This window comes from Cygnus olor, chromosome Z (assembly GCF_009769625.2).
Source record: "Cygnus olor isolate bCygOlo1 chromosome Z, bCygOlo1.pri.v2, whole genome shotgun sequence".
Lineage (NCBI taxonomy): Eukaryota > Metazoa > Chordata > Aves > Anseriformes > Anatidae > Cygnus > Cygnus olor.
This window is the reverse complement of record NC_049198.1, coordinates 66,034,949-66,061,204: the sequence shown is the minus strand read 5'-3', so window position 1 is coordinate 66,061,204 and position 26,256 is coordinate 66,034,949. Positions and strand designations below refer to the sequence as shown.

The 26,256-nt window shown below is 44.7% G+C and overlaps 2 protein-coding genes across 3 annotated transcripts in view; one reads left to right on the top strand and one right to left on the bottom strand.

Moving 5' to 3' along the window:
- ELP1 (elongator acetyltransferase complex subunit 1) overlaps window positions 1–21,155 on the top strand; it is a 30,562-nt gene extending 9,407 nt beyond the window's left edge. Inside the window, exons 10-36 of one of the 2 annotated variants that reach the window (XM_040541324.1) lie at window positions 146–376; window positions 470–640; window positions 1,024–1,123; window positions 1,796–1,978; window positions 2,764–2,870; window positions 3,390–3,493; window positions 4,327–4,380; window positions 4,482–4,587; window positions 5,254–5,369; window positions 6,107–6,180; window positions 6,820–6,898; window positions 7,051–7,130; window positions 7,998–8,138; window positions 9,265–9,350; window positions 9,979–10,127; window positions 10,975–11,098; window positions 11,560–11,657; window positions 12,818–13,019; window positions 14,406–14,467; window positions 14,969–15,031; window positions 15,176–15,236; window positions 16,021–16,134; window positions 16,850–16,961; window positions 18,097–18,224; window positions 18,615–18,769; window positions 19,974–20,052; window positions 21,019–21,155. In XM_040541324.1, the coding sequence (XP_040397258.1) occupies window positions 146–376; window positions 470–640; window positions 1,024–1,123; window positions 1,796–1,978; window positions 2,764–2,870; window positions 3,390–3,493; window positions 4,327–4,380; window positions 4,482–4,587; window positions 5,254–5,369; window positions 6,107–6,180; window positions 6,820–6,898; window positions 7,051–7,130; window positions 7,998–8,138; window positions 9,265–9,350; window positions 9,979–10,127; window positions 10,975–11,098; window positions 11,560–11,657; window positions 12,818–13,019; window positions 14,406–14,467; window positions 14,969–15,031; window positions 15,176–15,236; window positions 16,021–16,134; window positions 16,850–16,961; window positions 18,097–18,224; window positions 18,615–18,769; window positions 19,974–20,052; window positions 21,019–21,086 (3,047 nt within the window). In that variant the 3' untranslated portion in view covers window positions 21,087–21,155. Of the gene's footprint in view, window positions 1–145; window positions 377–469; window positions 647–1,023; window positions 1,124–1,795; window positions 1,979–2,763; window positions 2,871–3,389; window positions 3,494–4,326; window positions 4,381–4,481; window positions 4,588–5,253; window positions 5,370–6,106; window positions 6,181–6,819; window positions 6,899–7,050; window positions 7,131–7,997; window positions 8,139–9,264; window positions 9,351–9,978; window positions 10,128–10,974; window positions 11,099–11,559; window positions 11,658–12,817; window positions 13,020–14,405; window positions 14,468–14,968; window positions 15,032–15,175; window positions 15,237–16,020; window positions 16,135–16,849; window positions 16,962–18,096; window positions 18,225–18,614; window positions 18,770–19,973; window positions 20,053–21,018 lie in introns of both variants that reach the window. The other variant, XM_040541323.1, reaches the window with a different exon arrangement.
- Window positions 21,156–21,302: 147 nt separating this feature from the next.
- LOC121061900 (actin-like protein 7A) lies at window positions 21,303–25,017 on the bottom strand. The gene has a single exon (XM_040541329.1). It carries the CDS (start codon window positions 24,845–24,847, stop codon window positions 23,600–23,602), a length of 1,248 nt encoding a protein of 415 aa, XP_040397263.1. The 5' UTR covers window positions 24,848–25,017; the 3' UTR covers window positions 21,303–23,599.
- Window positions 25,018–26,256: the final 1,239 nt, after the last annotated feature.

Sequence of the window (26,256 nt, the reverse complement as noted above, 5' to 3'; positions counted from 1 at the left end):
TTTCTTGTGCTGGGTGTTGTATGACAGAGCCTATGGTCTGGAGGGTAAAACTGTTAAATCACCTGCAGAAGAGCAGTGGGGAGTGTTTGAGATGGGTCTCAAGTAGTAATCTCTGGTAACCTTATTTTTTTTTTTTAATCTGTAGTTCAGCTATGGACCACAGGGAACTATCACTGGTACTTGAAGCAAAGTCTGCATTTTGGCAACATGGAAAAAAATAAGTTGGTGTCAGTGCTGTGGGACCCAGTGATCCCATATAGACTGCATGTACTCTGCCAGGGCTGGCAGTACCTCTGCTATGACTGGCACTGGACCACAGACCATGGGATGGGGCAGAACAGCCAGCACGTGGCAAATGTGGCTGTCATAGATGGAGGTAAGATTCCTGCTTTCAGTAAAGAACCTAATAAGAGCGTTTCTGACATTTGAAATTTGTTACAGCTTGGTTTCTTTCTGCTTTCTTCCACAGATAAAGTGCTTGTCACAGCATTCCAGCATGCTGTGGTGCCTCCACCCATGTGTACCTATGAGCTTCAGCTCAAAAAAGCAGTTAATCAGGTTGCATTTCACACAGATCCTAAACGTAGTGGAGACATGGCTGTCCTGGATGCTGATAACAAGATCACTGTATACAGATATGGTGAGAGTATGTTTCACTATTGTTTTTTAACAGAAACCCTGTCCCTGACACTTGGAATCAATCTGGGATTAGCTATACAGGGTCTGTTTGAGCTACCCAGCACTTTCCAAAGCACTCCTATGAACAGGGTAATACTCAGTATGCTGTTGGACAAGAGACCATTGCTGCAGTCTCTCAGTTATGCGTTGTGACGTTACAAGGTGGTTCTGTTCCTCAGGGTGAATGTTAATAAGGAGGAGAATATGCTGGTTGTACATATAGAGGTGGTATATTTTATATTTTCATAATCGCTTCCTGTAGCATTTTTTTTTTTTATAAGAATGAAGATGGAAGGGACTCTGTTGGCAGAATGTCTGAACTCTATTTTGTTCTGTGTTCATTAGGACAGAGGACAGTGAAGGACCCCACTGTCAGGTTAGGAGCTGTGGGTGGAAATGGATTTAAAGCTGATGTGGAAACGCCACACCTGGATAAAACATACAGGTAATACAGAACTAACGCAACTGCAGTGGAGAGAAAAGGGCAGTGCCTGGCTGAACAGTCACAGCTGTGACCACTGTCTCAAGCTTTTGGAGAACTCATCTGATAACGTGGCTTTATTGTGCTGAGGCTGTAGCTTCAATTAGTGCTAAGAACTGGAGAATGCAGTGGGCAGTTCACCCCAGGAAACACCCTTGACTGCTAGTGACAGCACTGAGGTGGCTTTTCCTGTGCCTGGTGCTCTTGGCCTTGTGGTGCTGCAGCTTTCTCCAGCTCCCAGAGCCACATGGCTCTGCAGTGGCCAGTGCAATGGCTGTGCAGTGCCCAGGCTTGTGAACATATGCATAGGAACCAAGCTTCTTATATAGCAAGGCCAGTGACAAGGTTAAACAAACAAAAACCTTACTCTACATTTACTCCTGTACTCAGGTGGCATGGAGACGGCACAGCCTAGGGAAAGCTGGTGGGGCTCCCTGGGTCTCATCCTTCATCTCCAGCGTGGTAGGATTTGTGCTTTCAGTGACTGTCATTTTCTGCACTGGACTCCTAGCCATGCTGTGTGTCTCTACAGTCAAGCTGTGCCTAGGAGGATCTTTGCTTTCTGCAGTGAGGTTTTTGATGTGAAAACTAAAATCAAGTTCTATTTGCTTCATGGTCTCTCTTATTTCATGACAGGGTTGATCTGGGCAGCAACGCCAATGAGATGATGCATCCTCTTGGGCTCCGATCTCTGACCTGGCTGCCAGATGACAGCTTCCTGGTGGTTGGTCAGGATCAGCATGCTTCTCAGTCTGTCCTTCACCATCTGACTGCAGCACCTCGTGTGACTGGAGCTGAAGAAGAGCACCTGAATTTACGGTACAAGAGATTTCAGTTGTGGGTGAGGTCTGAGAGTGCCTTTGGGCTTAGAAGGAACTGTCTCTCGTGCATCCTGGAGGCTGTTGGGGGACTGGCCTTGGGGGATTTGGCTGTCTTCCTGCAGGAGAACAAAACAGCTCATGAAGCTGCCTGCACGTAGTCCTAATGCCTACACCCAGCCTGACAAGATGTGGTCTGCCAGCATGCCTGTGTCAGTACAGGATATCTCTATTAGTTTCTCTGTAGTCCAGGCCCTTGGAGCAAGTTTCTCAGTTCTACCCTTTGTCCACATTACTAAAGTCCAGAGAGGACTGGTAGCAGTTGTTATTCCTGTATTCCTCCTCCAACTAACAGCTGGTCTTTGTGCAGTCAGCATGAAAGGAAGCCAAGTGGGCTACAAAAATCTGCTTCACAGAGAGATCCTGAGAGTCACTTTCTGCAGCACTTACAAGGCAAAGACAGGGTAATTTGCATATGAACTGTAGATTAGAACAAAAGAAGTGTGGGTTTTCCAGAGTGCTGTAAGTGTGCAGACAGTGACTAGCACAGCTAGGCAAACACTGATCGGCAAACACTGATTGACTCAAGTTGTTGGTGCTCTTTTTTGCCAGTGTCAGCTCATGTAAGTGTGAAAAGACTGAAGAAGGGTGTAAGGATTTACATGATGAAGATATGGGCCCGTCTGGAGATGTACAGCCTTCAGTCTGGCCCCAGGAAATGGAGGATTGGGGTGTTAAATGTATCCACCATGACTGATGCTCTGTGTCTTCTGTACCTTGCCCCAGGTTGTCTGTGCCTGTAGATGGAGAAGTGATAAGCCTGTGCTGCAGCCCAGTGACCAAAACTGTAGCTCTACAGCTGGCCGATGGACGGATCCTGAAGTACCTCTGGGGTAAGCTGGACCCTATTAAGGCCCCCTGGCCTGAGGTATAGTTGTTTTAAAAAAAAAAAAATCTTAAAACGTTTAATGGTGATTTGACTTGTAGGGACATGGGTGACCCTTGATAGTAGTTAGTGCTGCATTTCGTGCTCCTTCTGGTCCCACAAATTGATTAAAATTAGTGATTTTCATCTGAAAGCAGTTAATGTTGTTGAGAATGATAGCTCTGACTTTGTGATTTGAAAAGATGACAACTGGTTTAGAGGCTTCAGAAGTGGTGACTGAATGCCACATCCTTAGCACTTCTCATTCTGTAGTGGAATAAAGGTGCTTCTGAGCCTCTAGAAGTTACCACCTTCAGAAGTTACCACCTTCTTTTCTGCCATATGCTGGACTTATATTTTAGCATTCCTCCTCTCCATGTCAGGTACTGTCAGATACTTGCAGCTGTAGTTTCTTGAGATTTACGTTATGGGGCTGTAGTGTCTGAATCTTTGCCTGGAAAACAGTCTGATCATCTTTGCTCTTCAGAGGCTTCTCCTCCAGTCCTTGAGCCCTGGCAGACTAGCAGTGGCCGTGCTGTCCAGTTCCCCCACCTTTGCGTGCAGACTGCTCTCACGGGGATCAGTGGTGAAGTAAGTAAGACTGTGAGCAGTTTAAATTCCTAACTTACTCGTTCTCTATGTCAAATGGGCATAATTTTATGCCCAGGTCCAATGATACTTCTTAACTGGGTTCTTTGTAAGGCCCTATGCAGATCTGACAGCACATCTTTCCTTGTCGTCTAGAGCATTTCTGATGGCTTGCAGGTAACATCCAATCTCCCCTTCCTGTTAATAACATGAACAATCGAATTGAAGAGCAAGAAATTTCAATTTTAAGATTTCCATCAGTCACTGCTGTGCACTCTGTGAAAACAGCGTTTTGCTCTGTTTTATCTGAAGTTACCCTTTTAGCAAATACATCTGCTCTGCTCTGAGTTACTGCAGATCTACTGCTAATAGTGTTCCCTGTTGTTGATGGTTTCTTGATAGTTACAACAGCTTAAGGAATGACTAGCTATTTTGCTGCTATTTTCAGGGTTTCTTTCCTTCAGTGGGTATCCAGGTGAATGCAGTATGGAGTTGCTTTATGCTCTTCTCCTCTGTACTAGTGTCTATCCTCTGTTATTTTGCACCTAAAGCTGCTAAAGAAAATAAACTAAATGGTCTGGTGTGGCTTCTGCTTTTGTTATGTTTCTGTGACAGGGTAAACCAAGCTAGTTTTCCAGCCAGAAATATTTAAAGACACTTAGGTAAGCTCTCCTGGAATAGAGATTGCCTGACTTCCTGTCCAGCTTTTCTAGATCATTCACATGAGGTAGCTGATACTCAGTTGTAAAGCGCTTGAATCCATTGGCAGCCACTGTGGTGAAACGCTGGAGATTGTGACGCTGATTCCTTATACTTGTCATCCTTTTCATTTACAGGAGGTGATCTTGGGCCTCACAGATCGATGCCGGTTTTTTGTTAATGACACTGAGGTACCAAAGCATTTGCCCCTTACTTTGTCCCCTTTTCCTTTGCCAAAGGCAGATTCCCTTTTCTGCTCTGTACAGCAATAAACACAGTAATTTTTCTACAGGTTGCTTCCAACATCACCTCATTTGCAACATACAATGAATTTTTGTTGGTGACAACAAACTCCCACACCTGTCAGTGCTTCTGTTTGAAGGACATAACACTGAAAGGTAAATGCCAGTTCTGCCTGTCTGCTGGCAGCTCATGGCCATTGTCTTGGAACTGCAATGTGTCCCCATTTTTCCACATCCAAACCTGCTGTATTTGGGTCATTCAAAGCAGCTACTTCAAGACAGAGGAAGAGAGCTGCTTGCAAAAATCTGCAAGAGAGGAAGGAGCACGGGAGATTGACTCTAAATATCATGCATTCCTCCCAGGGAGCAGGATTTGTCCTATGGTTGTTCCTTCCCTATTTTCAAGAGCTTAGCTCTGCATTCTCTCCTTCCCTTCATGTCCAAAAAAAGAAAAGGCGCTCTGGTATTCAAGGGCCTGTGGCAGAGAAGGGATCCCAACAGGAAGTTTCTGTCCATTAGGGAGATGAGGCCCTCATGAAGGTCAGGATAACAGGTTATTGGCGCTTTATACATTTCAGTGCTCCTCTCTCTGGTGCATTAAGCTTTATGTTCCTGGTGTACAGAGGACATATCTCTACTTTGTACAGCAGTGCTCAGCACTAAAAGGTTCTCAACCTGCTTGCAGCCATTAAGGACCATTGATGTATCGTTGACTGAGCTGGTGAAGTATGAGACCTTGCAGAGCTACACAGGAAAGCTGTCCAGGTGGCACTGTGCAGTGGTGTTTGTGTGTGTGTCTGCTGATAACTGTGCTGTCTTCAGCCCTTCAGGCTGGCCTGGGCAGTGCTGCAGCCCCTAACAGTGAGACCCTGCGCAAGGTGGAGCGAGGCTCGCGTATCGTCACCGTTGTGCCTCAGGACACAAAGGTTGTGCTACAGGTCAGTGCTCTGCCCATGTCTGCTGAGGTTTGCTGTCAGGGTGTAGAGGGCTTGTCTCAGTAGGTAGCTGATCAAACTGCAAATAATGCACACACAGCACTACAAAGCTGATCTCTATCCTGCTGCAGCACAGCACCTCCAAACTCCAGGCTAGATATGGAGCAATTTTGAGTATGTCTCTGGGAGTTAGTTTGAGCACAGGCAATTGTGTGCCTACCAAATTGGGGGTGTTCTTCAAATTCCTACTGGCTGAGGCAGATTAATGTTATGTATTGTGGCCTTTCCTGTGAATCTCAGACCCGCCTCTTAGTACTTGCCGTATGTTCTAGTAGCCCTCCATTAGATTTGGCATTAAGTTTGTCCAAAGTTTGGAGTGCTGTGCTCTCTCTTGAGAACCAGCAGAGGCTGACAGAACATGGAAGGATTCATCTGTAATGGACCTCTGGAAGTCTGTAGCCTAACATCCTCTTCAGAGCAACAAGAACGTGAAAGCTAGATCAGTTTGCTCTGTGTTTTTTCCTGTCGTGTGGGGTCTAGCCTCCTGAGGAAGGAATGTTTCTGAGCTGAGAGAATTTTCAGATGATTCAGGTTAAGTGAAACTGTTCTTTGAAGTGAACAAATTGGCCCATGAAACTGCAAATAGCAGACAGGCCTAGAAGAGTTAGCCTGTCCTCACTTCGTCTTCAGTGTAGTCTGAGTAGCTACAAAGAAGTAATTGTGTGGATCTTTTACTACAGATGCCAAGAGGAAATCTGGAGACTGTTCACCACCGAGCTCTGGTTCTTGCCCAGATTCGAAAGTGGCTAGACAGGTAAACGGCGTCAGCATATTCTGGTTTCTGTCCCCCTTGCTGAGCTGTTGAGAGGCTGGATGCCCATCTCTTGTAGTGCTGCAGAAGGGCGAGAGGCTAGACTCCAAGGAACTGGCTTTCTAGGTAGGAATGAAACTGTTTCTGGGGCTACCACCTAGAAGTCCAATTTTCAGCAGTCCCATCTGCCTCAGATTTCACCATTGAGGGGCTTATTTGTGTGCTGAGACTGCATGGTTGGGAGAGATCGTGGTCTGCTCCATTCTTCAGACATTTTGATCTCTCCATGACTTCGATTATTATTTTTCATGTTGTATTTGTTAAATAATTTTATGTTCGAGTTTTCTGAAACAGAAGTTGGTCCATTAGACTTAAATGTAGTTCTCTAAGAGAGGAATATAAAAATGCAAAGCCTGCCCCTGACCTACTGCAACCTGATCTACTGGCCCGCTCAACTGCAGAGGCTGGCAGTGAACAGGATTGACCTCGCACAGTTTTTCTGGAAAGCAGTCTACATGGCTTGTTGCCTAGGCTATTGTTCCGCTCCAGACAGGTCCGTAGTTACCTCTAGTGAGCTGCCTCTATTTGTGAATATTGTACCTGTCCAAGATGTAAACTATCCCTCTTGACTTGTTCCCCCAGGCTTATGTTCAGGGAAGCATTTCAGTGTATGAGGAAGCTGAGAATCAACCTCAATCTTCTCTATGACCACAATCCCAAGGCAAGTATGCCCAGTTCTGTTGTGTCCTTTTCCATATCCGTCTAGTCTGGTTGGATTCCTTCATCTTGTACATTCAAAGAAGGTCTTTGAACTTGCTCCTGTAGTTACTGTACTTGTCAGAATAACAGTAGCAATACTCTTGTTCATTTCAGGTATTTCTGGAAAATGTAGAAACCTTTATCAAGCAAATAGATTCTGTGAACCATATCAACTTGTTTTTCACAGAACTGAAGTGAGTATAATTCTGCAAGTGGAAGCATGCATGTAATTGGTGGTGGATTGTTTTGCCAAAGTATTGGCAGCTTTTCAGTTTCAGTGGAAGGACTCAGACAGAAATCTGATGTGCTGGGTCAATAAAACTCAAGTGAGCTCAGTTGTTTCAAGGAAAGTAAGTGTATCTTTTGGGGAATTCCAACTTGGAGGCAATCGTTAGATTTTTCCACTAAGGGATTGTTAGGACACCATCTGACTGCTTTGACCTGTCTGCTGGCTTTCTGTGTACCCCTATAAAGAAAAGCATGACAGACCTGCTTGTCTGAGACCTGAAGCCAAGATACTTGTTTAGATTCCCAAATCAGACCTCCTGATTTCTTTCTTAGAGGTTGAGTGACAAAGAGGTTTTAAAGCACTGGTAGCTTCAAGACTTTTCAGGCTTGCTGAAGTAATTTGTTTGGGAACTAGAGCTAACACTTGTCTTCTCTGTGTTTATTTTCAGTTTTGACCTTATCTTAAATCTTTGTCTAGAAGTAAAATCAAATTACGTAATTTTCAGAGGTGTTCTTTGCTCAGCGTCTCCACAGTGGATTTAGTAGAATGCAGCTGTATCTTGAAAATATTGCCCTCAAAGTTTTGTGTAACTACAGTAGTTCTGACCAGTTCTTTTTTTTTCAGTACCTCATTTGGCTAAGAATCAATTGGGATGGATAAGAGATGTTGGAGAGCTTTCTGGTAGTGTGGCAGATTGTGTGTCTGTACTGAATGACATATGAGCTATTTTGTTGAGTAGTTACTTTCTGCGTACATTTCTGTGTTTTAATGTTACTGTCTTTGTGCTGAACTATGTGATGGACCAGGCTCGTATTCGTGTCTTTTTATTTAGAGACGAAGATTTCACAAAGAGCATGTACCCATCTCTGAATGGTAGCAGTAACGCTCAACCACATCAGCATCTCGATCAGAAAAAAGTAAACCTCATATGTGATATGATGAGAGTTGCCATGGAACGCATTGACCCTGAAAAGTGAGAATTTGCTTATGGTGAAGGAACCATTAGAGAGATTTCTGTTAAATCACTTGCAGAAAAGCGAAGCTGTCCTTAATGTTAGTTACCTTGCTTTGGATCCCCTGAGGTGAACCTGTGCTCTGCAGAGCTTGTATCGCCGTACCTTCTATCTGCTGAGGATACTCTTCTGAAAAGCACAGCATCTAATAATTCAAGAGATAGCAAAATATCTTTTCCCCTAAGTATTAAAGAAATAGAGGCAGGACGCCTACAAGGGTTTAAAAAACACACCGAATTTAGGAACACTGTGTGACATGGGGGATGGAGAGAGATGAGCAAGATTGTCATCCCAGCGAAATGCTGGCTTTATGGAGCAGATGGCATTTCAGAAAAACCTCAGCTGTTCTGTCTGAGACTGAATTATTTTTGTAAATCTTCAGCTGTATTTCTGAATGGTTACCTTTTTGTCACCATCCTCCTTGGATGAATCAAGACTAGACAAAATTAAAGGGTGGGAAAATAGGATAATATCAGTGGTTGGTGAAGCACAGTGTTAAACCCTGGGCAACTTATGTGTGAAACAGTGGATAGAGGAGCAGCAGACAGTGGGTTGTTGCTGTACCTTGAAAACTTAGACACTTTACAGCAAACAGTTTTGGTAATCAAAGCATTTCCTTACATAGGAAACCTATTTTGAAATAGTACAAGTGAATAATATGGAAGTGGAAATAATCTCCTAGAAAACTTTCATTTTTATTTAAAAAAAAATCGTGCCAAATTTAATCTGGAAAATTACACCCAGCAACCTGAGCTTTTTGATGGGTGTTATCTCTCCATTCATGCTGGCTGGCATAGTAAGAAAGCTCATTCTACTCAAAACACACCTCCAGTCTTGTAATACGTTTGGGAAAATGTGCTAATTTAAAAAAAAAAAAAAAAAAAAAAAAGCTAATCTTCTTTAGTATATTTGGTTCTTTTCTCTTTCTCTATTTTCCTTGAAAAAGCTTGGAATACCTGAGTAGTTTTTTTCTTTCACAGAACTGTAGAATGGTTTGGGTTGGAAGGGGCCTTTAAGGATTATCTTTTCTTTAAAGAAAGTGTTGTCTCATTTTTTTAAAATATCTACTGCTTCTGTTTTCTTTAGATACTGCCTATCAATACTGACAGCACATGTAAAGAAAAATCCTCCAGAATTGGAAATTGCTCTCCAGAAGGTTCATGATCTTCGAGGTGTTGTATCAGGAACCCAAAAGAGTTGAAAATATGTGGAGTTTGGAGGAGCTTTCATTGTTAGCATGATTTACCCTGAAAATTATTTTAAGGTGGCTGTTTGTGGAGGCTGTCAGAAAAAAGAAATGTTCCTGAAACTAACTATGAAACTTGAAACTGCTGTTAATAGAACAGTAGCTTATCAGCTAAGATGAGTGGTTTTGTACTTACCCTTGTTAAGTTTTGTACTTACCCTTGGCTCATCCTTTGTCTAGGTACGTCAGCAGATAGGACAGAGCTGGAGCTGTTTTGTCTTTCAGTTCAGAACCCAGTTTCTCCCAGCATGGAATAGGAGGTTCCTGTTCTAGGTCCTGGTACCTCAAACTGTTAGACTCTGCTTTTATTCTGTGCTGATACTTTTGACTTGTCACCATTGCACACTGCATAAGTTACTGTGCTTGGGATATTTTTTGAAGTTATGTGGGAAAGACTCCGCAAACAGCCAAGTAACCCCTCCTGCAAGGTGGAATGAGCCATTAGTTTGGTGGTCTTTATGTGGTGTTAAGGTTGTGCTAGATACTGCATCCATCCCTCAGACCAGTGTTCCACTGCTAATGATGTGACTGATCTTGTGTTTCTTTCATTACAGAGAGCATTTCTCCAAATGTCACAGCCGTGAGTGCAGAGGAAGCACTAAAATACCTGCTTTTCCTTGTGGATGTCAATGAACTGTATGATTATTCCCTGGGCACATATGACTTTGATTTAGTCATCATGGTGGCAGAAAAGTCTCAAAAGGTCTTGGTTTATAGTTTCAGTGAACAATTTTTCTTTCCTGAATGTTCCCTGTAGTCTGTGAATCAGCCCACATGTTTTATTAGTCGTAGCTCTCTGCACAGGCAGGATTCCAGTTGCTCAGGCCCTCTGTGTGTTTGGGGTGATGCTAGGAACATGGCATGCCTCTTCATCTATTAGTACTTTCTGAGCACAATTTAGGGAACTTGTTTCTGCTCAAAGTGTTACAGGTCTGTTCTAGAGCAGCTCTGCAGAGTAGGGGAGGACTGTCGTCTACAACGTTGTAGCTGCATTCTAGTTCTGTACTCTTTCAATTTTTGCTTAGTTGGTGGTGGCTACAACAATAGTGTGTATCTTCCAGCATCTGTAACTTGAAGTCTCAATGAAAATCCTTGTCAGGATCTTCACAGAGTTTCCTGATGTTACAGCAGAGCCTGTTGCCTGTCATTTAAAACATCCTATTGGTGTTACCAGGCTTAAAACACAGGAATGTGATTTTCATGACTTCTGGTGTGGAAGATACCAAACAGCTTTATAAATGCAAATTTACATATGATAATAGGTAATAGTAAACAGTATTCAATGTGATACGTATCAAATAGATGGGAATTGTAAGTACCACTAGTCTCTGGATACTGCTGAAGTTCTTGTGTGAGACTGGTAATTTAAGTTACCAGGCAAGAGTACATACACAGAATTGATTCTCTAGGACGGCTTACATTTTAATGAGACATTTTCTTTAGTGTGTTATAATATAATTTAAAATTTGAGGCTGTCTGCTGTTGAAGATGGGGGGTGAATAAGGATCTTAGCAGACTAACTAAGCTGCTGTTTTCATTATTCTTCACAGGACCCAAAAGAATACTTACCCTTCTTAAATACTCTCCAGAAGATGGAGACCAATTATCAGCGGTACACAATAGACAAACACTTGAAGAGATATGCAAAAGCTCTTGGACACCTCAGTAAATGTGGTAGGTGTCCTGCACATGCAGCATCTCTAAGAAATTCTGCAGTAGAACATTTCTGTTTTGAAGAACCTTTGGGGGGAAATAGCTGAAGAAGGAGAAGCATTTCACAAGGTCATCTTCTCTCCTGGTAATGCTTGGTTAACTTACTCTCCATCGTTTTTGTAGTGTAGCTTGGGGCAGGGAGAAAGGCGGGTGTGTGTTTACTGTCCTGTGATCATGAAGCATAAGTCTTTGTTTTCTTCCAGTTGTAGGTGACTTGTCCCCAGTTAACTCTGCTGGCAGAAGTGAAGCAAACGTTAAGAAAGTGAATCCCTTGGGTTTAGAGTGGTAGAGTAGGTGCACTTACGATCTTGCATGCAAGCACCTCTTGTTGCTTCTTAATAAATTGAACCCAGGCTGGCGGGGGTCCGTGAGAGTCATGTACTTTCTCGTTTGTTGCTACAAAAAATAAAATATCTCTGCAGGTCCTGAACACTTTTCTGAATTTCTGAACTTGGTGAAAGATCAGAATCTGTATTGTGAAGCCTTGAAGCTGTACCCCTCCAGCACTCAGGAGTACAAGGTGTGTAAGCATGTGTAACGTACAAGTTTTTAATTCTCTCACATAGTTGTTTGCATATCCCCCGCACCTTGAGTGAGGGCAGGAGTGAGACAACAGTCACTTGCATTCAGGTTTTGTAGGGCGTTGCTCCTCCTGTGTTGTCTGAGACCTTTCTCCAACATACTTGGAATTACTCTTCGCACTGAGCCTGCTAGGTCTGGTCATTGAAAGAGTGGCTGTTACTTCTTTGATCTCATGTCCAAGAGAGCACCTGGGAGTTTGGTTTCTGCTGCACTGTCTTGTGGTGTGTTCATCTTGATGTTTGTGATACAGGTTTTCTGTGTGGCACTTGCAGGTTGTATGGGACATTTTGTTGTCTGTAAACTCTTCTGGAGAGCGTTAGAGAGTTTGAGGCACTCTTAGACGTGCCATTTTCTAGCATGTAGGGTCCCTTGTAGATTTCAGTACTACTGAAGAACTGTAGCTTGCCCTAGGCTATTGTCAAATGTAAATGAATGCATTTAATTTAATTTAGATTTTTTTAAATGCACAACAAAAAAGCCTTTGTAAAAGAAGTTGGTGAAGAAGTAAGAAGGGAGATGCAGAAACTTGTCTTTCTGCAGCAAGGTGAAAGTAGAAAGGTCTCTCTCAAGAGAGGTTTGTTTCTGGCTTAACATGGAATCTTTTATTCTTTCTGTATTATTCCAGTCAAATATATCATCACCTTCGTGATAGAGATTGTGAGCTTTGAATAGCCTAGAGAAGCTGCGTGTATTGATTTTGAACAGCCTGTGCCTACAGAGTTCGAGGGCCTGCACCTTCCTTGCCCCAGTCTTTGACCCCTAGGGTCCTTTGACTCCTAGGGAGACCTAACAAAAATTACTGGTTGGAGTAGGGAAGAAGGGGCTGATTTCCTGCAGTTTGTAGCTTACCCAGCTTGGAAGGTTAGGTACTTCCTCATGTCTCTTGCTTTAGTACTGTGTGAAAAGTCTGCATGTGCTGATCAACAGCCCTTTAGATGATACAAAGTTTGAAATAAGGTAGAACATTATGCCTGGAGGTTCCTCAGGGGATGAAAAGCCAGAGAGGCTTTTGTTGATGTCCACTTAATTCTCACTAGTGTACGACTGCTGCTGACTCCACAGCTGATTTCTTACTTCTCTTTTGTCCCTGTCTTGCAGGATATCAGTGATGCATATGGGGAGTATTTGATTCAGAAGCAGCTTTATGAACAGGCTGCACTGATATTTGCTCGGGCTGGCATCTTTGCAAAAGCACTCGATGCGTTTCTGAGCAGTGGCAGCTGGCAGCAAGCCCTGTGCATGGCTTCACGGCTTGGTTACACGACAGATAAGCTGTCCAGCCTGGCACAGAGCATGGCAGGTAGGCTTTGAGAGGATGGAGGTAAGCAGACCAAATCTGGCTGCTCTTATTTCTCGTTCGTTCTGATTTTTCATTAAAATCAGAGAAAACCTCGGTCTTCAGCAGTGTTTTTCTTAAAGGACTGTAATTCCCATGGGTTTGTGTGATTGCACATCACCTTTGTTTCTCACAGGAACCAAAAGATGCTGGGGCTGAGCTGGTTGGCACCCAGGAGTTGCCAAGCTAGTTGTGGCCTTGGCTGCCTGGAGCTGACTGGTTCTTGCACTTCCCTTGCAACCTGTTGCTGAACTGCTATTCCAAATTGCTTCCTTGGTTAACCTCAGGGAATGGAGATTCTTTAAAGCGTCTGACATGACTGAGGCCTCCAGATGTCATTCACACAGATACTGCTTAGTCTCAGACCTTAAAGGCTGTTGCAGAATTCGGTGCTCCATCTTCATGTTTTCTCCTTAATTCCTGCTAGCAGTTAGGACAGGCTGGTACACGTAAAGTTATGTGTGGTACTACTGCAGGAAAAAAAGATGGGTTGTCTTAGAGTTTGTGCTCACTAGGAAACATGAGGCTTCATGCCTGAGATGTGTCGTGGGCCTGGCATGTATTTCAGCAGGAGAAATGGAGCATCATCCTGGGTTTTGCCGTACTCAGAGGCAGAGTTTATGAAGAACCCCTTAAACAGTGGGAATGGCTTCTGGGAGTGGTCTTCCAGATTTGGATATTCCAGTATTTTCTTTTTCTATCACTTAATGCAGTTTGGATCCTTCATGACTTGCCTTTAACACTTTTTCTAGTGCCCATCTTAAATCACAACTGTAATTTAGCAGGATGAGCATGTATAAGCTGTCTTCAATGCAATTTGCTTAGGTAATATCTTCCTTTTTTTTTTTTTTTCCTGGCCCTGTGTATCATTTTCTCACTCACACCCTAGCAGAAAAGCCAGTGCCAAAGCTGGTCCTAAGTTTTAAGGGACTAGAAGCCCTGAATCCCATAGGTTTGATGCTTCCTGTCTATACCACAGAGAGCAACAGACAGTTCTGCCGGCAGATAGCGAGACTGTGATACACTGAAGCTTTCAAGAGAGATTTCCTGTTTTCATCCTGCCTTCCTCCACTTAGGAGACTCTTCACTATTTCTGTCTAAAACTGTAGGGGAGAGGTTCTTCAAGTGGCTATGAGAGACAAGAATCATCAATTTCCCAAGCAACTGGCTGATGATGATACAGGTTAATGAATTCTTGACATCAGGCAGCCCTTCTTTTTATCATGCAAATTAAATAAGTGTCTGAGCAGGTAGAAAGTGCTACAGTGAGTGGGATGTTCCTCTACTTCATTGTTTTGTAGTAGAAAATCCAGCTGCTCCTGAAAAGCTGAACTCCACCTTTTCTCGTAGGAAAACTGGTTGAACAGAGAAAGCATGCAGAGGCAGCCATGCTCCTGGAGCAGTACACTCAGGTAATGTGCCTCTCCTGTCTGTGCCCCAGTAATATTCTCTGTCCAAGATATGCTACAACTTTTATTTTCTCTGTTCTCTTGGGCCACATGTGACTCCATATGTGCTGACTACAGAACAGTCTGTGCCACAAGTTCTTTTTGAGAGGGCAGAGAAGGTCTGGGTGATGCAGCAATCAGGGAGTAGATGAATGCTGTGTGCCCAGGTTTTCTACTCATGAAGTTGTCTCTGCTTTGGTATGAAAAGGTTTCAGTTCAGAAAGCTGAAGTATGAGTGCTGGAATAAAGAAGACTGAGTTCCAGGGGGACTTTCCCTTCAAAAGGGGCTTTTGTTTGTTTGTTTTGTTTTTTTAATGAGAGCTTTTTGTTTGTGTCAGCACTCCAAAGTACCGGGCACAGCAGTATTTTCCTGACTGATGCTGCTGAGTAGAAGCATGCATCATGTAGGTGCTACCTAAATGTGTATTACTAGCGTAAGTAGCAGCAGTTGCTCTGTCTTTCCAGGACTACGAAGAGGCTGTTCTCCTCCTTCTAGAAGGGGCTTTCTGGGAAGAAGCTTTAAGACTGGTAAGGCATTTAAAATCTCAAGAACCAGAAATACTGTCTGGATTGCAAGAAGTGGATATAAATTTTTTTTTTTGGAGTGCAAGAACAGAGATGGAGTCCAGGTTAGATCTTCAAATAATATCTTGCTTCCTTTTCCTGATCCAGATTCACAAGTATGATAGACTGGATATCTTGGAGACCAACTTCAAACCCGCCGTCTTGGAAGGTAAATTTGTGCAAGAACCTGAAACTTAGCTGTGCTGTGGAGGTGGAAGAAGGTCTTCACTGGGTCTGTTGGAAGCCATAGCACGCTCATACTGGAAGCTATATGGAAGGATGCTTTGATTCTGCCCAGCTGATGTTGGCCAATTAGCTGCATTTGGTGGCATTCTACTGAATGTTTGAAGCTCTGCAGTTGCCGTAGGCTCTTTTTAGTTTAGTTAAGCTTTTGAGCTTTTTCAGACTTCACAGTCACAGACTGCAAAGGAGTAGGTGTTTACATGTCTATGAACAAGGAAAACAGCCCTTGTTCCAGCACACAAATGTGTGGTGGCAGATTTATGGGCTAAGAAAACTGCTGTTTGTTACAGAAGCTCTTTTGAAAATATTATTTGATACCTGTATTCTCTCTTCAGTCCAGAAAGATGCTTGATACCTGTCAGATGTTCTTTGTTCTCATGCTATGGGCAATAGGCTATATGAGCTGAGGGATATTTTTGTTTAGCTTGAACCTAATTAATGTAAAGATATGTGTTCACAGAGCTTTCTTCTCTTCCTGTATTAGAAACAGACTCTTGTTCCAGAGATGCTTGTCTAGCCAGTTAGTTCTTTCCGCACCCAGGTGCATTTAAGTTTGGTGTGCTCTTGTATTACTAGCTTCGAATTTCCTTCTACTTGAATCCTTTCGGGTGCTTTACACCTGACTTCCAAGGTGCTTGAAGGACTGTGCTCCCTTATACAAATGTTCATGTTCCTACCTTGGATCTGATTTTTCTTTTTTTATTGAGCAGCCCAGAAAAGTCAGCTGGTGTTCTTAGATTCTCAGAAAACAGCATTTCTTCGCCACAAGAGTCGCCTGCAAGTGGTCCGAGAGCTGAAGGAGAAGGCTAGTGAGAGCCTGCATGGTTTGTACTGAAATTCATATGACTTTCTTATGCATAAGTAACTATGATCATCCCTTTTTTTTAATTTTGTGGTTCTCATTTACCCTGGTGGAGCTGCAGTGTACCCTCTTGTAGCCCCAGTGGTATCTACCACCACAGAAACAGCATTTGTCTCACCCCACCCCTTGCACCATAGTTTAAGTGCAATTGTGTGACCTTGACCATTCCATGAAGAGCTTTATTTTCACTGCTATCAGTGTCACAGCTTTCCTGGGATAAAAATGCTAAACACAACTGAGAGCTCTTCAGAATGTGACAGCGCTGTCTCCATAATGGCAGCTTGCCTGGGTCAGACTGTGCTCAGCACATCCTTTGTGCTGAGTACTTACTAGGCATACTCACCTGCAAGAATACACTGGTTTGAGAAAGTTTTCTGAAAGCAGAACGTTCTGTCCTGGTCCAGATTTGCTGCATTGAGATTGTCATCCCTCTGAGTGTGCCATTGAATAATCACAGTCCCTGCCAAGGCAGAGGAGCAGTGCTCTTCTCACAATTTCTGTTTTTTTCTTGTGTGCAGGCTGAGTGGGCTGAGAGTCGCAGGGCTCTGGTGCACTGTCAGGTAGAACGAATCTGCCCAAGCTGCTTTTGCAGAAGGCCACATAGGTTACCCAGAGGGAATGCTTGGAATAACTGTGACCTTTTTCCGTACTGTGACAGTTGTTAATGTGTTTTGCAGATTATGAAATGCCAAATTGCCCAGAATTGGATCTTTTCTCTGAAACCAGCAGTGTTGTGACAGCTAGCGACATGAACAGCAAATACTCACACAGCAATTCAAGAATATCAGCGTAGGTATCTGCCTCCAAATTAGATGGTGGCTGCCCTGGCATCAGCCTTTATTTGGGAGGGCAGTTTGCTCATGTTTGGCATGCTCTTCCCAGCAGCTGTGCATGCCTTGAAACTGTTATAATTACAGGCATTTCTTGGTTATTTTAACTCTTATTGGAGGGGAGAGAGCAGAAAATGCCAGAAGCTAGTAGTGCAGCAGGAACTGAATGCCCAGCAGAGGAGCTGTGAGCACAGGCTCTGTACAGGAGCTGGCTCTGTAGGCAGCTGGCACATGGCCAGAATAGCTGGCTGTGGGAGTTTTGACACAGGAAGTAGGCAGAGTTTCTCAAACATTAACAGCTTGTGCTCTTTGTCTTAAGCTTTACATTTTAATAGCTGGGGCTCGTTATATAATTTCATACCTGTTCTCTTCCCACAGTGAGCTTCCGTGTTGCTTTTGAGTGCTCTTGATAACATAAGGTGCGGTGTGGGGTGGGCTGTGTTAAAGGTTGGTGTAGTTTGTGGGGCCACTTCTGGACTCCCTAGCTGAAATCTTGAAGCGATACAGCTGTGGAAAAAGCACGTTTTTTTAAGGCCACTTTCTGTGGCCCAGATGAAAAGAGGAAGAGAATGCAACCATAGTACTCAGCATACCTGTGTCAGAGTGTGCTGATCATTTTGGGTCATTAGGTAACTAATATTGGCCTGTGATTAGAAGCTGTTTTCCTGTGGTAATGGACCAGGAGCTGGGCTGTGTTAGTGCACAGCCTGTGGAGATAGCAGAAATTAAAATGTGCACAGGCGAGCACAGACCATGGCACCAAATTGTTTTGAGTGGAGTTCAGCTTTGCCTGGTAGCAACCACTGTCAAACAATTTACCCTACTTTGTGCTTAGAATGATGCTTTGACCTTGCTGGAGCACAAAGCAGTTGTGTTTGTAGAAGAGAAACTGTAGGACAGCTTCCCAGCCCAACTACTGACTTGTGTTTAAATACTGATGCAAAGATACATCAGCTAACATACAGACCCTTTTTACTGGAGAGATTAAGGGCGTAGGTAACAAGTTGCATGCATGCTGTTGACGTTCCTTCAAATTCACCCTGTTACAGCTAATCCTGTTGCACACAGTAGAATTAAGCATCCTTCTTTTCCAGGCGATCCTCAAAGAACCGGCGCAAGGCTGAACGCAAGAGATACAGCTTGAAGGAGGGGAGTCCTTTTGAAGATGTGGCCCTCCTGGAAGTCCTGGGAGAAAATGTCCGTGCTGTTGAGAATGTGAAAGGTAGGATGCAGTGATCTTAATCCACTCTCCAACTTGTGAGCACAGCCAGCCTCCTGTTCTTCATAGGTATGCTGGGGAGAGGAGCTTCATGGTGCGTAAGACTGTCTGTGGTGGACTTTCATTTAGTTCATCTTCCTCTGCCAGGAGGAATAACTAGTAGTGTGAGCTCTCCTCATTTGAAATTTTGGGAGCAGGTAAGTGAGGACTTGTCAGTGCCATGACAGGTTTAGCTCACATTTTGTACTCAGGCACTCTAGCAGTTGGGTGGGGACAAAGAACCAGTTCTGTTTTGTTGCTGCCTGTCCTGTATCTCGATACCAGAGCAATACAGCTATTTATTTCACACTCCTATGTTAAATATCATTGCTTGGTATTCTGTTCACTCTCCAGGAGACGTGCACATCCTTCTGAAGCAGCTTGTACTGTTTGGTTTTGATGAGCAAGCTGTGGGACTGCAGCAAGTTCTGGAAGAGGTTTTGCAGCTGATGGAGACCTCGATCCCAGAAATCTGGACTCCAGATGTGCAGCAGAGTTCTCTCAACCCGGTCCGTGCTCATCTGCAATACTTACGCCTGCTGTACAATACCAAGTAATTGGTAGTGCATTGCATTCTCCAGCAAAGAACACAGAATCTTTCCCTGGCACTCCAGATCTGCCCCTTTTTCTACAGACTTTAAGTAGATACTATGTGTAGTACATTATAGGAGTGCTGCAACTTCTGAATCAGTGTGCCCTAGATACATGTGACAGATACAGCCTGCTGTGTCTGTCCCACTGAATACCATGTTGGACATGCATGATCCGAACCCATAGAGCATGTGTTAGTTTGTCCTCGTAGGGACCTCTTTTCATAAGCTCTACCTTAAGCAATTTCCAGAACAAAGGAACACTGTTTTCTTTTCCAGCCCTAATGGTCGAAGTGTTAGCACAGCTTTTATGTAGTGGAATAGTGGTTGTCCATACCGTTATCATGAGATGAAAAGCGAACAGATTGGTCAATTTGGTATGAACCAGAGTATCATAAAAAGTATATTGCAAAAAGGTGAGTTTTATCAATCTTCTAGGCTTCAGCTTAGCACAGAACTAGGAAATCATGAGGACTATACTAGGTCCTTTCCAAAGTAAAAGTCTTTCTATGAAACAAGTAGTTTCTGAGTATTCAGGGTGAACACAAGATATCCCCCAGTACCTTTTCCCTTACCACTGATTAATCTGTCCATTTAAGGGGAGATTAAAACTGCTGAATGTGGTTTTAGGAGCTGAGGCTCCCCAATGAACTTCAAATGTTGCTGATACTGTAATGAAAGTAGTCCTGCCAATTCATGACACTTAGAATCACAGAATCATTAAGGTTGGAAAAGACCTCTAAGACCATCTGGTCCAACCATCCCCCTACCACCAATGTCACCCACTAAACCGCGTCCCTAAGCACCACGTCCAACCTTTCCTTGAACACCCCCAGGCACAGTGACTCTATCACTTGAAGTGCTGTAAAGAAGTAAGTGCTGAGATGAATGTTCTGTATTCTGAAAGGTTGTCCCAAAGCAGTTCTTTCTGCCTCTCTTTCAGCTTTTCTGAGACATTTCTGGGCTTTGATCCTGTATTCCTGATCGCTTTGAGCTGTGGGTCTCCTGTAGCCACCTGCTTTTGCTCTTGGAGTCTAGCCTATCAGCAGTTTTCTTTGTAGGCATCCATGCTCTCAGCCTTTCTCTGTACAGGTTGGAACATGGGTATTGCTTCTCCATACAGGTCCTGGGTCCCAATTCAACTGCAAACAGCATTATGGCTGCCTATCAGCAGAAGAGGATGCTGGCTCCTGTTGTACAAGGTTAGTTCTGGCTCTGGGTTAGGTGTGGGTGTGAAATGTCAGCGAGGCCAGCGAGCAGTGAGGCTGTTCAAGCATTGACACCTGCCAACAGCTGCAGCGCTTCTTCAGCTCTAGGAGTTTATTGCTTTACCTTACGGTGTCATCTTCCTCGCAGCAAGTGAGCAGTCTTCTTAATAAGGTTTTATTTTCTCTGAAGTCCTGCGTTAAAGCTGCTGCCTGAATTGTTCTCCTGGCTTCCTGTGTGTAGCCTTTGTCCGTTGTGAGGGAATTGGAAGTCTGTTCTTGCAGGGGTGTGTCAGGTAATTCTGCTTGTAAGGTACCTACTGATTTTTTCCTGTCTGACGGTGGCCAGCTCAGGCTCTTGACCAGGTGAGGCTATAGCCCTCAAGATGCTTTGCCACCTTGAAGTCCATATAGCTAATACAGTTTTAAGGCTGAGGGCACCGTTACAGTCCCATCTGTCTTCCCTCTTCCCCATTAGTCCTCAGTTCTCTTCCCATCTTCCCTTACTAGTCCTGGAACTGCCAGGAAAAAATCCTCCAACAAACTCCTGCGTGTGACCCACCTGTTGCTACTTGACGGGGCTGGCTCCAGAGAAAACCCCGTGCCTCTGTCGCAGACCCCACACAGCCAGCTGGCTGTTGTGTGTGACAGCACATCTGAGCGCCCCAGATACTGGTGGATGAACTGGGTTCTGCTCTCTGCCACAGGTCGTTGCTCTTCATTCTGAGCGGTAACACTTAATGGAGGGGGGACTTGATTTGCCCCAGGGATTCATTTCTGTAAACAGTTCTGCTGTACACTCTTCAGTGCAGTCTGGTGATCAGTCACTCAAAGGAAACACGATGTTTGGGACTTCTCAGTGTTATTTGATGGAAAAGAAGGCAAATGAATTAGTTGACAGGTCCCAGAGAAACTGTATTGCTGGTACCCTTTGCTCTGACATTTCTTCTCTTTGCCTTCCAGATCCAGAGTTACTCATTCCACCAAAACTCAATAAAAATCTACAGTGGAAACTGCATCTTCTCCAGTAATTAAAAGCCAAGGAATCCTAGAGGACTCTGAACTGTTACTTTTCATTATCATTTCATTACACCTTTATATAAAACTATTGTTGTCCTGGCATTCCTGCTCTATTGCTCATGGGGCTGTCCCTCCAGGCGATGCAGTTGTGACTGTGACCCATACTGCATCGTGCTAATGGTGACGGCCGCTTGCGTCCCACAGCAGAGCTTGTGTGTAAGGGTGGGGAGTAGCAGGCTGTGCAGATCTGAACGCTGCTGACGGAATCCAACATCTGCCACCACTGTGCCCTGCCTTCCAGGTGAAGCAAACCCACGAGTGCCCAGTGGGTGCTTTTTCTTCATCACACTTCCTCCTGTGGATGGTAACAGTACCTGCCACGAGGGCAGGTCACATTTTAAGCTGCTCAGCCTGGTTTAGAGATCTCACCAGTAAGTCTGTACTAATAGCAAACTGCAGCTGCTAACCAAATAAGTTATGTTTTCTCTGCTGATGTTGAGTGTTGGTAATAGCGGATTTTCATCAGAATCACTTTGTTACATCAGAGTGAACCCTGTAGTACTGACAGCCGTTACTGCCCTGCTGATCTTGCACCAGGGACATCTTGGGTACATGAGAACATGCAAAAAAGCTGGTGTGGGATACTTGTGTTGGTGTTGCACACTGCTGGGTAATGCTGTCCTAGGTATCTGTGTTTGATGCTGCTGTATGGCACTGGCAGGTGAGCAGCTGTGCCCCGATTACGCTCTGTGCTATTGCAGAACCGTTTCAGATGGAAACTGATGTGCAAATTCATACCTGAGAATTAGAATTATTTTAATACAGAATACTGCTGCAATCTGGCTCGAGAAGTAACAGCACACCAGTCCAGGGAGCAGAGGCAGGGGACAAGCTCTGCAGACGAGGCTGGATGCTTTCAGTGGAAGCAGCACAGCTCCACCCACCCCAGCCCTTCCTCTCAGTTAATTTTGGCCTGGCAGCTTTGTGTTCAGTGCAGGCCTATTTGGTTATGCACTGTGGGAAGAATGCCAGCACCAACAAAGTAATTCCTGTCTGTGGTATCTGCGGTGTACACAGCAATGGGCTGCGTTCTTCATGCATGGCATTAATGTGTCTAGTGCTGCAGTTATTGTTTTCTTGACGCAAGGACTCCATCAAGTTGGGGTGGCCGTATGAGCCTGCACTGTACACACACACTGTGCTGGCTTGGGATGGTTGGAGTGCAGTAGTAAAGCAATCCTTTGTCGGCGTTATATAAGCTTTGGAGCGGTTTTATTTCCAGCTGTTCTGAGTTACATGGCCTCTGCTGGGTGGTGTGGGGATGGCTTAAGCCTGTTTTCAGACATTGTGATGAGGCTGGAAAGGAGATTGTACGGACACAAAGACTTAAGACAGCAAAACACATGAATGGCTGCAGTGGATAGCAGCTTTTTACTGGGTTTGGGTCTTCAAACAGGTAGCAGCACCTAGTCCAAAGTGACATGGAAACTACTTTCTGATCAGGGGAAGAAGTGATGAAGAGTCTGCAGTCCTCTCCAGTTCTGGCCCTGCAACTGAAATGTGGCACTGACACTGCTGATTCCTGACACTTAAATCTGATGCTAGGAAGTGCTTAGGTCTTGTTCAGCCTAATCTATTGCCTAGAAAAAGATTTGTTAAAGATCCCAAGAAAAGGCAAAACTTCTGCTGGCTTAATGATAATTTGTTTGTGCCAAACACACAAGTTCCTTTAAAATCTGTATTGTTGGTTCTTTTGTTTTTCCATCATGGTGCTAGTCAAAGCTGGAGACCCTTTTCTTAGACATGTTCTCCTGTTCTCCCGTGAAGGCAAAATCAATTCAAGTCTGCCATGCAGGAGGAAGAGCAGTCTTCTAAATCATTTGTATGGTAAATCATTCGTATGGTAACTCCTATCTGAGCTTCATTGTCTCACCCTACCTGCTCTGCCCTGAGTGAACTTCAACAAAGGAGTGATGGCAGTAGGTGCTGGCTCCAGTTCCAGCACACCTACAGAGGGGAAGTCCTACATCCTGCTTCCTACTTTTCCAGCCCCTGAACCTTTGCTTCTGCTTCAGCAGCAACCAGGAGTTTCCTTGCCCTGGGTTTCTCCTTGGATGTTCTTTTGCTTTCATTGCAATGCATCTCGCTTTAAAACATACTGTGCCTTAGCTACTGTTTTTGCAGATACATTGAATTTGCTCTTAGGTTTTGTGGAGGCTCTTGCAAACAGATGCAGTTGAAGTAAGTCATTAAAGCAAAAATACAGAGTTAATACAAGAACTGTCCCAATTTCTGAGTAAATGTGACTCTGGAAGCCTGCATCTCTCATCAGGCAGTAGTTTGCTACCAATCTGCTGTCCTGCTTCATTAAATACAAAAGAAAAAAAAACCAGACGCTGTCAAAACTAATACAGCTGTAGCAAAAATCTTTTAATATAACTACAGCAAGGGATAGAGGGGAGATGCTCTTGAATTGAATCATGTACCTTTTTCAAAAATAGTTGTAAGATAGCCAGCGTCCCCCTCAGAAGCACTTCTTAAAAATGCAGGAAGGACCCCATTCTTCATATTCCCTCTTGTAAACCCAAAGCTTCTGGAAAGAGGAGAGCGAGGCCAGGATCGACCCACCAATCCAGACGGAAGACTTCCTCTGAGGTGACGCCGTTATGAGGACCTTGTCACTAGGCCACATCCTGCTCAGTTCACTCTGGAAGCGGTCAGGAAAACCTTCCATCATGGTGCTGCCCCCACACAGCAGGACGTTCCTCACCAGCTTTTTGTTGATGTCAGCATCACACTTCTTGAGGCAGCCAAGTGTCAGCTGCGAAAGCCCGGGTTGCTGTGAGCCAAACAGGGATGGTTTGAAGAGCGCTTCAGCACACAGGAATCTCTCTTTGCCTACTGTGATGACATGCCCGTCTGGCAGCTCGTAATCAGTTTGTTGTTTCTTAAGAGGCAAATTCAAGTCCTGTGTGAGGTCCAGAGAAGTGTAACAACACCTCTCTTTGAGATCTTCGATGATGTTTAGCTGGTATTCCGTGAACGTGTATCCAGACTCATTTAGTAGCTGCATGAGGTAATTTGTTATGTCCAAGCCAGCATAATCTACGCTGCCTGTGATGCTGCGCAGAACATAACCTTCGTAGATGGGAACCACGTGTGAAGCACCATGGCCACTCTCCACCACCAGACCTGAGGTTTTCCCGTAAGAGTACATGGATAACTGGGACTGGTAGGCGAGGTGTACAGCAGGCACGTGAAAGCCTTCAAACATCATCTCAGCATATTTCTTCTTGTCAGCGATGGAACACAGGGGAGGCACTGACATCAGGAGAGCGTGGTCCTCCGGCCGAACCTGCATCCGCATCTGGAAAATACTCTCCAGAATATCCTGGACAGACTTCCAGTCCACCACTATGCCATGCGTTAATGGGCTGATGAATTTTAAGGGCACGCAGGTGTTCTGAGGCACTCTTCCAATAAAGGTTTCTTCTTGTTTGCCCTTGGTTTCCTGTACGTGGTTACCAACTGATGAAACGATATGGGAAGGCCACGGTTCCCCTGCGAAGCCACACTTAAAGTAACCCGTGCCCGTGTCTATAACTACAGCTTCAGTTCGCTTCACCACCTCTAGGTAACCCTTGGTCTTTGATGCATGCCTGTCCCTGATCGGCTTCGAATGGCTTTTGTCTGGCGCTGCCTTCCTCGTGGGCCCTTCCTGCACAGCTGTGACTTGCTTACAGCTAGGGCTGGCCGTGCTGCTCAGCAGCATCGCTCTGCCACCGCTCCACCCGGGCTCAGCACAAGCAAGCAGAGGGATGCCCGCCTGGAGGCCTGGTGGCAGCGGTTCTGATGTCACTGACTTGTGACGTCAGGCGTAGGCTTGCTCCTCAGGCACCCGAGCTCCGCGTACATGCGTGACTTACAGCTGCACACCATTTTCTCTACAGGTAGGTTGCAGGCGTTTGTGCTCCTCTTTAACCTGCTCCACACTGAAAGCGTGACACCCACCCTGTGGTGACTGAGGGGCCATGGAGCATAAACTGGGCCTTTAACTGTGAAAGCAGAAGGATTTCCTTTCTGGATTCTCTGGCATGTAAGACTGGAGTTCTCTGGCATTTACAACTGCTGTTGTTCCAAAACAGGTCCTACTGCTAAGCTTTAGCACTATTTCACTTCGGGGGCCAAGCGAATCCCTAGTTTGACCATGTCAAAAGTGAACCCTCACACTGTTTGTGTAATTCTCTTACCTTTTTTTAAGAAATCATGTTTTCCAGATGAAGGTATGTTAATACAAATGTCAGCAAGAGCTAAAGGAAACATGAGCAGTGTTTGAAATCAGGACACAGCCAACCCCTCACCCTTGTTGTCCTCCATTTCACAATAGGAACTTCTTCATTCTTTTCCAGCAGCAACAGGCCAGTCTCTGCCCCATCAGTGTATGCAGTAACACAGTGCTGTGCAGCAGCAGCGTGGAAGCAAAGGACACCCTCTCCCAGAGTAACACATAAAATCGAGATTTACAAACAACATCTTCCTTGTATAGCAAGAGCTCTGTGTGCTCATTCACTGAAAGCCATTTCACCCAGAGGGCATCTTACTTACCAAGTCAAAGCTGTGCTTAGCATTAAATTCAACCCTACAAACCGGTTCTGGACCTAGGAACAGATTTCCATTGCTACTGATCTGCTGCCTATCCGGGAGTTCACACCTTGGCAACAATCGGAGGATAAAGACTCACCAAAAAGCAGACGTGGAGAATCGTGGCAGCACTGGACCACGCTGCAATGTCTGTAAACCGTGAGAGCGTACTGCTCTGGGGGACAGCTAAGCTGATCATCGTGTACTGTACATGTATTTTATATATAAATGGTTAAATATGTCCTTGCGCATGAAAAAGTCAGACCTGCCGCTCCTGAAGTCTGAGCAGGAGATGGCAATTCAGCACCACTGCAACCTCTGAGCAGTGCTGGGGCACTGTGTGGTTGGGATGCTGCAGCTGATGCTCTTTCCCCACACTTTCTCAGTACACTCCTGTGATAGCTTTGCTGCCAGCCAGACCAGCCTCTACAGTACCATATCTCCAGAAAAAACCTCAGTGACAGGCAGGATACATCAAGAGAAAGACCTCTGAATCCTTGCTTCTTCCCCTTCACTACCGAAACCTACATCTGGGCTTAG